The sequence below is a fragment of the Terrapene carolina genome, unplaced genomic scaffold, assembly GCF_002925995.2.
Source record: "Terrapene carolina triunguis isolate 2854851 unplaced genomic scaffold, T_m_triunguis-2.0 Scaffold58, whole genome shotgun sequence".
Classification (NCBI taxonomy): Eukaryota; Metazoa; Chordata; order Testudines; family Emydidae; genus Terrapene; species Terrapene triunguis.
The window spans coordinates 84,205,212-84,215,858 of NW_020664409.1; the positions used below are offsets into that span (position 1 = coordinate 84,205,212).

Sequence of the window (10,647 nt, forward strand, 5' to 3'; positions counted from 1 at the left end):
TGTGTGTGTGTGTGTGTGTGTGTGTGTGTGTGTGTGTGTGTGTGTGTCTCTCTCTCTCTCTCTCTCTCTCTCTCTCTCTCTCTCTCTCTCTCTAACGGCTGGCCAGACACACACACAGTATCCCCTATTACAAGACAATAAGTACATAATGTTTTCACCCCTCAGCTCATAGAGAGCCGAGATACTACCACCTGAAATAAAAACCCCTTTCATTAGGTGAAATGACTCTATGGCCTTCTTTACCAAAAGGGCTTTTGGATTACCTACAGCATCCCCTCCTGAGAAAAGGCTATCTGGACAACAAATTCAGAGGGCTTTTTGAAAATGAAACCTCATAGCCCCACCATGTAATGATGAGGTCCCAAGTGTCCAAAGTGAACAGGGACAATCAGAGGCTAGAGACTCTAAGAGATCCTAGTAGGCTATAGAAAGTGACTGGCTGGTGGGCTATGCACTCCAGAAGCCTTTAGAATCAGCTTGCTTGTTGAAAGTAGTCTTGCATTCCGCCACAGGAGATGGAGGTGGATAATCAGCTCTCGGAGTCAGCCTTCAGAGAAAGCCATAACTTTCCCCTTTTGGGGGAAGCCCAAGGGACAGGATATATACCCAAGAGAATACAGGATAAGCTTTGATTCCTTAGCAGAAAACAAAGAGGTTCCACCTGATCTTTAAAATCATCTCTGGCCTCATGCAGGTCCTCATGCTTTTTTTGGATTTTCTAGTGGAATCCAGAGGCCTGCAGCAAGGTGGATCTGAGGATGTCCATTTCACCCTGACAAGAATTCCTTTTACCAGGTTACCTGTCTCAATAGATATCTGAAGCTGATAATGAGCCAATTCTACAAGTATTTTTGGTCCACTTTATTGTCTTGATAAGTTTCCTAACATAAAAACTGTAAACCAAATGTCAGAACTTCTCTTCTGGCTAACTTAACCTACACAATTTTCCTTCAATTCCCAAAGACTATTTTTCAAAAATAATAGGATTAGAAACTTAAACATCATCACTATATGAGTGTCCTGTCCAAATTTCAGCAAACAAAATATAAGTCGCTGAAGTAATCAGTCATTTAACCATGTTTTTGTAAAGGATCACAGATGCTCATCCACAATTGATCATGACACACGAGAATGAAACAAAACACAGATAGATTTTAAAGCAGGAGGCCACAACTTCTTATATTTTTAACTTTAATGAGGGAGACACCAACTCTCCATTTGTCCAAAAAAATTCCAGGCATTTACTTGTGTCCAATGTGATGTTAAAGGGCTTCCATGTCAAATATCTAGCATTCAGAGTTGGCCCCCTTCAGCCTATTCCCCTAGGATTCAGCGAGCCTCTGAATTCTCTTGCATTCCTCACAAGACAAAATGACGGTACACTCAAAGATACCTCAGTCTGTGAAGAACTAAAGACTCTCCTCATTCCTCCAGATGAGCAAGGTCAACAAGCCAACTTTTGGGTCTCTTATGCAGATTCATAGAAACGTAGGGCTGGAAGGGAGCTTGAGTGGTCATCTATACCAGACCCCCGTGCTAAGGCAGGACCAAGTAAACCTACACTATCCCTGACAGTGTTTGTCCAGCCTTTTTCTTAAAAATCTCCAATGACAGGAATTACATAACCTCCCTTGCTAACCCATTCCAGAGTTTACCTACTCTGATAGTTAGAAAGTTTTCCTAATATCTAACCTAAATCTCCCTTGCTGCAGATTAGGACCATTACTACTTGTCCTACATTTAGTGCTCTGGGCATGGGGAAAGAAAGGAGGGGTTGTGAGTAGCCCGAGCCTAACCCTCCCCTTCTTCTCAGGATCAAAGGGTTGTCTGTCACCTGTAGATCTGATACAACTCCCTCCCCCACCCACCATACACACACACACACACACACACACACACAGGGATGAGGGGGATTTAATAAAGTATTTTAAAAACAAATCAATTTGCATTGAGCCTGTTCTTTCCTAGTAGCTAGCTGGAAATTATTTGATCTTTGAGTGTAAAGAGGAGTTCTCTCATCTCATAAGCATCTCTTTGCTTGTTACATGTACAGTCTCTGTAATGATCTTCCCCACAATGATTGCAGTTAATATATTAGCCTCTTGGATTGGACACAAACAAGATGCATTATTACTCTCACATACAGTACTTTGCAGAAAGTGCTTTGTTGATTAGTCATGGAAGATTATTTTTCAGCAAACAGCAACCTATTCTTATAAAACCATAAAAAGATTTGTGAAGTACTGGAACAATTTTCTACTAGTTCTGAAAATATTTAACTAGTATGAAAGATGTTTTCATTCACTGTTTGATCTTCAGGGACATAGCACTTAGCATCCACTCCTTTGCTACACGAGACTTCTCCCTTTCAGAATCTATTTTCATATATGGTAGAGTTTATAAGTGAAATGAGTTTGGTAGTCTTAAATCTAATCCACGGGGCGTATTTTCTCACATTAGAGCACCATATAATGCAAGTCAGAAACACAGCTATGTTGTAAACCATGCATCACATCTGCTTGCTAATACTTCCAACAATAGCAAGTGCTACCGAAACATCACTTTAATAAGAATGAACAAATTAATTCAAAATCACTTTTTATAAAAGACTATTTGCAAATGACTAAACTTGCCTAATACTGGTGCAAAGACACCAGAAGACCAGCATAACTACTAGTCAAGCAAGTATCCAAGACAAAAGTGGAGCATAACACAGACTGCTAAACAGGCAGTATATGTTGCCTCTGAATACTGGACAGATTTCATTTTTGGTTTTGAATATTGACATTTGTTCTATCTACAGTTTGCAAAGATAAACTAAGCTCCTCTGAATCCCATCTACTCAACTACCCCAAATAAGCAGATGTAACTGGGAGAGCCCATGGGAAGGGAAAAAATGACTGTTAGCAAAACTTTGTGAAGCAGGAAAAAACAGAAAATGTACACTTTCCTTTTACACAGAAGATATCATTTAGGCTGATGGAACTCACAAGACCTCATAACTATTCTCTCTGCACATGCTCAGTTCAGTAAGAAGCATCATCTGTGCAGATTCTGCAATGATATTAGGATGCACAATGAATCACAACTGTGCCCTATGATTCTCCAAGGTCCTTAAGTGCAGGGATTTTTTCCTCCATTTTTTCCCCAACAAATCTTTCCCCGAGCTAAGGATCAGGGTGGCCTCCAGTGTCCTAACTGGTACCAAAGCCTGGAGACTTAAGCAAGTCTCAACTTGCTACTTTCTCAGAGGTACTGAGGACATGGCACTGGTAGATCTTCTCCATATTGGTGACTCTGGGTTCATGAGAGAGAATGAGATCCTCTGAAGAAAGGAACTGGGAAGGAGGAGGTAGAGGGCTCTGATAGCCTTACATGAAGTTTGGGATGATTCTGATTGGCGAGATGGAGGCTGTTGAGGTATCGAGGTAATTGTGGTGTCATCTCCTTTTTCAGAGGTATGGTTAGATGCTGCTACCATCGCACTGATAGACCTGGATCTCTTGCAGTGCTGCAAGGTGTCAGACGGTGCTGCCTCAGTAGTTACTCTGGTGATAGCTATGTCCAAATGAGGTTTTGCCTCTGTACCAAGGCTTCAGTACTGCACTCAGTCAGAGCTTCTACAATACCCTTAGAGGGATGAGAGGTCTCCTGAGAATGGGTCTTATGGGGCTACCTATCTCTTTTCTTCATTTCCTTGTTTGAAGAGATAGGTTTCCTCGTCCAGAACTGCAAATGAAGCAGCAACAAGGACCGAGATGGCCTATGACCAATGTTCCGGGGGATAGTGACTTCTCCAGAGCTAGGGCTGAAAGATCCAAGAAGTGGAGGGAAAGGAGCCCCTCTCCCCTCTTCTACTAACACACTAGTGTTAAATAAAATAAATAGGTATCAAATGAATGCAGAAAAAACTACTAAAATAAATAATATGGTAAAGAATTCACAAAATGAAGGCAGGAAGCTGCATACAGCAGAACTCTTTCTTGAGCCACAGGCAGCTGAGAAAGAACAGTGCGGTGGCAGGCTCAGGCCTCCCCATAACCTCTCATTCAGAGCATGAGGCATTGCTCTCCTACAGTCACTACATTGTAGTCTCTGGTTGCAATTGCATGCACACATCCTATAGTGGAGCACCGACAGGAACATATACTAGAAGAACTTAGATTTCCAAAATAGCATGGTTGTATAAGGATCAATTAAAACCTGTGCTGTGGAGAGATTTTCCATTTTTGCAGAAGTGTACTGCTACAGCATATATATTTGTGCAAATATGCAGCTAACTATTACTGAGGTTTTTCATTACAGAAAGTATTTACAAGATTTGAATGAAGCTACACCAATTTATACCAGCTGAGTGTCTGGTGTGGTTTTTAAGAAGTCTCACCACAGAAAACAGAAATCAAGATTTTTCAGTATAGAAGTATGAAGGGGAGATACTTGGGTAAGCATAATTGGATTTCATATTTTACTTACCACATGAGTGATTTTCAAGGTGTTACCATCAAATCTGCATAAGCTTGTGCTGTCTTCAAGAAAAATATCACATTCCTCTAATTCCTGTGCATTACAAGGAGGGTTTTCTTTGTCAGGGTTTGGATTCTGAAACCAGAAAACAATTAAATGCACTGAAAATCTGGAATACCTGGTTCACAATATTATACTAAACTATATATTCATAATGAAGCTTTACAGATCAACAGCAATGATTTATATAACCAATTTACAGTTCTGCAGCTTCTTTCATACTCAATGATCCAAAAGCATTTCATGCATTTACTTATCTACCAGAAAAGCAGCCACTTCTGGAGTGGAAGGTAGTAGATAACTGGTATGCAACACAATGTGCAACAGGGTTGGAAGGGGAACTTTTTGTTGAGGAATACCTGGACAATTCCCTTCTCTTAGGGAAAGTGCCATGCAATCTTTAATGTCCATGTATATCAAATAAAACTTACATTTAAAAGGTCTCTTCCAAAAAACTCAAAGTAAACTTCATGGTAATCATTTTAGCTACTGTACCCGGTACCTTCTCTGGTATAAAGGGCTGGGAACCATGCTGGAATGAGAACTAGGGTTTCAGTTTGTCCAGGGCCAAATTTAAGTCAATGGATTTACAACAGGGATGAATATGGCTCCAATCTAGGTATTTCAAACTAAAGTCATCCCTTCAGCTAATGGTTGTTACTTGCCATAGCATAGCTATACTCCTAGATTCACAGGTGTATGTTAATTTTGCATTCATTGGGGTTGAAGTTGTAGAGCCTTTTCATTTGCATAGGATACTGACAAAAGAATACTCACAAAAGGAGTGTTTCTATTTTGACTTTGTTCACTTGTGGGTGGCCCTTTGGATTGTTTATACCTTTTACCAGTTGCCATGCTTCTCCCATACTTATTACATTGACTGCATAGTAAAGTGTCATCACAGCGAGATAGGTATTTTTACCTTCAGTTTTAAACCTAGCAGAAATGCCAGAAAGTGATGGGATGACTCACTATGTAGTAGCTCCTGTTTATCTTCCAAATACAAACCTCCTCTCAGCACTGCTAGTAATCACTTAAAATTGACATAAGATTTATAGCTCTCTTATCCTTCTGATAATGGAAAAGGATACATGCTTGGCCTTTGGCTGATATTTCTCAAGGCAAAAATTGAGAGGACAGTATGTAGTGGATATGTGCTAAGGGAGATGCACTCAAGAAAGCAGATAACCAGTCCTTTTAAAAAAAAAAATCACTTTAATAAACTAGACTTCATAAAGCACTAGAATGTCGTTCTTGCTTTCTAGTTAGGCATTTATAAAGTACTCAATCTACAACGGTAAGGAACAGTCGTACACTGAAAGGGGATTTATTACTGTTGATAAGCTACAGTATTTTCCATCTCTAATTTCTAGGAATCAGAAGAGTGAGACTTTGGTCAAATATATTAGTCTGAAATCACAGCTAGTCATAATACAGACAATTTTTACAAATATCTGGATGGAGGAAACAGTGGGCAGCCTGACTTGGGAGGTGCAGGGGGGGAGGGGCTGTTATGAGGAAAGGTTTCTTCTGAGGGAAGCTGAGCTTCTTAGTGGAGAAGAGACTTAGTTCAAATTCACTTTCTAACAGAAGCCTTCAAAATTACGAGGTGTGAGCACGTGTGGGTATGTGTGTTTTTTGAAGTTTGACCAAAGTGAATTTGTTTGCGCTTTGTATTTATTGCCTCCTTGCATTTTGCCTATAGATTGGAATTTTTGATCCTGAACAACAGAAAAGCAGTTTATGCTAGAAATTTCAATCTTGCCATGTTTAGCAGCCCTCACTAAGGAAGGAAACAATCCAAAGCACAAGTTAACTGGTTGAGCTGTTTTAGAGTTCTTCAGTTTCACACATGCCTGTTAGAACCTTTCCATTCAAGTTTTTGGATGATTTATGTTAAGTTTTTTGATACCTCTATTAAAGCTACTTCCTTTCAGGATGCATTGGTGAAAGGTGCATTGCAAGTAAACATCACCTTTCTCCCTTTTCTCTCTTCATAATTAGTACCTGCTTTGCTTAGGAGATGAAGAGCTCACAGCCAAGGTGCGGTGCAGAATTAAAGTAGCTGATGTTTTATCCTGAAAGACAGTTACAACTAGTTCTCAAGCATCTGCTCCAGGACATTAATTTTTGAGAATCTTTCTTAAAATTATGATGCTTGCATATGGATGCCACCAGCATAATATTGTTCAAATTGAGAGACGAGAGAAAATATTTGCTCAGAGATTATGGGTCTATTTCATGAGTGGATTGGGTGAGGTTCTGTGGCCTGCAACCTGCAGGAGGTCAGACTAGATGATCATGATGATCCCTTATGGCCTTAAAGTCTATAGGCAGTTCAGTGGTACATAGTGTGACCACAGATCTATTGTTGGCTCAAAACGTGTGGCAGAAATATCATCTGCTATAAATAACAAAGTTTCTTTTCTTCATTTCATAGAGAAAATGAAAGCCTAAACTAGAAGTTTTAAAGTCATTTGATCATGCATGAACTTCTATGTATACATGGATATAATTAAATATAGGGAGGGAAGGGACCATATCCACCCAGCTTCCAGCTGAAGGGAGGGAGAGTGTCTTTTTATCCCCCAAACACTTGTATCCTAATAAAAACGTGTTGCAACAGGGGACTATGAACACAGTCTTTGGTCTAGGATGATCAGAAGGCTCAGGAAAGTAGGACTGATCAGGGACTGGAGATAGGGAAAGGGAACTTTATTCCATCTCCAAACTTGGACTATGCCAGCTCCAAACTGGCTTACCAGCACCTCCCATCCACTGCCAATCAACTGTCCAACAGAGTAAGTGAGAATGGGGCTTTCACTGCCTGGAGGAATAGTTTATAGAGCTGGGCAAAATATTCTAGATGAATAAATTATTTGCCAAAATTGTAGTTTCAGGTCAACCCTACTATTAGCGAATTTGACACAAATCTGCCAAATAGTTTTGGACAAATACAAATTTTTGAGCTAGATCACTAGGTGACTTATACACCACTAACAAACAATCAGAGAAGGAGGAGGAGCAGCCACCCACCCTTATACCCAAAAGTCCATAGGTTAAGGACATTCACCCAGGATGTGGGTGATTCAGGTTCAAATCACTGCTCTGGAGCAAGGAGTTGAAGCCAAGTCTCCCCTCTCTTAGTGCCCCAATCCCTGGGCTATTGGTTATTCTGGGGTGGGTCTCTCAATCTCTGATGTTGAAGAAGCTCCTCTTTGTATAAATAATTAAAAACTGATTGGAGTAGGGACTCAAACTTGGGTGTCTCACATGCCTGGTGAGTGCCCTAAATACCACACTCTAGAGCAGGGGTCGGCAACGTTTGGCACGCGGCTCGCCAGGGAAAGCACCCTGGCGGGCCGGGCCGATTTATTTACCTGACGCGGCAGGTTCGGCCGATTGCAGCCCCCACTCGCTGCGCTTCGCCATCCCGGGCCAATGGGGGCGGCGAGAAGCGGCGCGGGATGTACTGGCCGCGGCTTCCCACCACCCCCATTGGCCCGGGACGGCGAACCGTGGCCAGGGGGGGCCGCGATCGGCCGAACCTGCCGCATCAGCAGGTAAATAAACTGGTGATTAAGGCACTGGGAGGATCATGCTGCGGAGCAGGGACTTAAATCTGGGTCTCCTATATCCCAGGTGAGTATCCTAACCATGGGGTTTATTAGATTTAAGGGGTGGGATGCGGCACCACCACCACTTTTCTCATCCTTGAATTGAGCCCTCCATTTCTTTTGTTTTATTAAAAAACACAAAAGGTTACAAATACCTGGAAATTACAAAACATTTAGTTTCAGATCAAACCAAAGCTTTGACCTGAAGTATCCCTGTCAAAACTGGTTTCTGTTTTATCGTAACTGATTTCCCCCTCTCCCCAAGGGATAACGAGAGAAAAGGAGGTTGTTTGGCTGAAAAAAATACACCAACTTCCTCCTCCCTCCCACACCCGCAGGATTAGTGCCTCTACATGCAGGAAAGGCTGTCTTGAGGACTTGTGCAACTGGAAGGTGGGGGCTCATGGGAAGGCCTCTGGGAACGTAGGGCAAGGTGCCATGAGGGGACAATACTTGAGTTACATATGCTCAGTTTGTCATCAAGTTCACCAGCTCAGCTAGCCAATAACTTCTTTAAAATGGTCAATCTGCAAGGAGGAGTAACAAAAACTAGAGAAAATGTTCTTATAACTCTAAGAGGAACACTTACAGTTTTCAGGGACACATGGTTACCCGATAAGGAGAAAACATGAGAAATGTTTTTAAAATTGCAAGGGAAGAGACAGGGTACATGAATTATACTGTAGGCTAAGAGACAGGACTCAAGAACAACCACACCTCTTTCATTAATGCTGATGTTAAAATCAAGAGGCAAAGTATTAGGGTGAAGAGCAGTGCAACCTCAATTTAGCTCAACTTCCCATTTCTGAATACCTCTAGTATCCAAAAGATGATCATACTTCAGATCTGCTGGGGGACATGATTATTTCTAATACCAGCAGATTTCAGGGTGGAAAAATATTTCATATTGGAGCCTGTGGGCTATCATCTCATCAGACTCTCCTTAGAATCAGACAGCTGACCTGGATGAGTGCACTCCGGCATTCCCCAAATGTTCTGGGTAGCCTGTGATCACTGGGGGGCGGGGGAAGGGGGGGAGAGGAGAGGGAGGGAGGAGGGAGAGAGAGGAAGAATCAGGTCTGCATTCTATTAATCTCAAAACAATTTTTTAAGAGACTGTATTAAGAACATGCAGAGTCTACCAAGTACAATATTGGTGTAGGTCCCATTTTCAAAGTTCATAATAAAACACAACCCTGCCTTCTAAAATTTTTATTAGAAAACACTCTCTCCTGGAGCACTTCAATTTATTCTACCACAAAATTTATTCTTTAGCAAACAGATGCAAATGAGTAACAATGAGCCTTCATTTCAGATTGAAAGATTAGAATCAACATATTGTGCATGTTAGAAAAATATATTTTATTGGATTTTCTAAAAACTTTATTATTTTTAAATATTTTAAAAATCTGAAAATTGCAATGGCATTTTTGATAAATTGTTACTTTATAGTTCAGCATCATTTGAACACAAACTAGTTTTAAAATAAAATACTAAACTTCAGGTTTTAACTAAAAAAAGCCAGTTTATGCCTTTTAAATCTTAAAATTAACTAGCAGTTTTGTTTATCTCAATAGCTAAATCCATTGTTTGTATATATAAAATTTTAACACTCCTGATTCACTAATAAAATACCAGGTGTATAATTTAAGATTACCTGTAAAGACACCCAAATATTGAATCATATCACCTATACACCACAGAATTTGACTTGCAAAATTCAATAATGATTTTAATAAAAAGTGTCCTCTGGTTACTTTATATCACCTACTAGGTTATCAGCATTGACATGAATAGGAGTTGAGGGCACTGAGCAGGATCATGCCTTATATAATGCATCTATAGCTATAAAAATCCAAGCTCAAAAAAATAATTTTACTATGTGCTTAAGAAATTTGTTAAATAAGGTGAATTACTTAGCAAGTTCAAACTACAGCTTAAACACTGGACACCTACCCCCCACGCTCCCCACCCCCTAAAAAACCCCCAAACTATCAGAGATAGTTTTTTAAAAAAAAGCGTAACTCAAAAATTACATCACAAGTTGCTAATTGTGACTTAATGATCAAAAGACCAATACTTTTCTCTTTAACCCCATCTGGAGGGGTGGAAAAAAAAATTCAAAACTTCAATACATCAGGATCCACAGGGAGTCACACTTCCCAGATTTTATACCAGATACCACTTTCTAATTAAGCCCAAGGGGCAGTTAAAATGACAGGTTTTTTGTTTTTGTTTTAAACAGGACTTCCGGGATGATAAAAAAGGAGAAAGCTTCTTATAAATGTGAGTTAAGCTTATCTTTTGAGTTTTCTTTTTAAATGTCATTTACACTCAATCAATATTAAACTATGTACAATTTCCCCAGAGAGGAAAAAGTAGAAGATACTCTAATTTATTAAAAACAAGAGTTTAAATCATACTGGTTGGAATTTCACTTATTATTTTGATGTATTCATGGGCCAAACTAATCCTTGATGCAACATTCATAAGGTCGAGTTACACC

The 10,647-nt window shown here is 40.2% G+C and overlaps 1 protein-coding gene across 1 annotated transcript in view; it reads right to left on the bottom strand.

The window, feature by feature from the left end:
- NUDCD1 (NudC domain containing 1) overlaps positions 1-10,647 on the bottom strand; it is a 120,215-nt gene that overhangs the window by 22,371 nt on the left and 87,197 nt on the right. Inside the window, exon 8 of the mRNA XM_024194772.3 lies at positions 4,474-4,599. Within this exon, the coding sequence (XP_024050540.1) occupies positions 4,474-4,599 (126 nt within the window). The remainder of the gene's footprint in view (positions 1-4,473; positions 4,600-10,647) is intronic.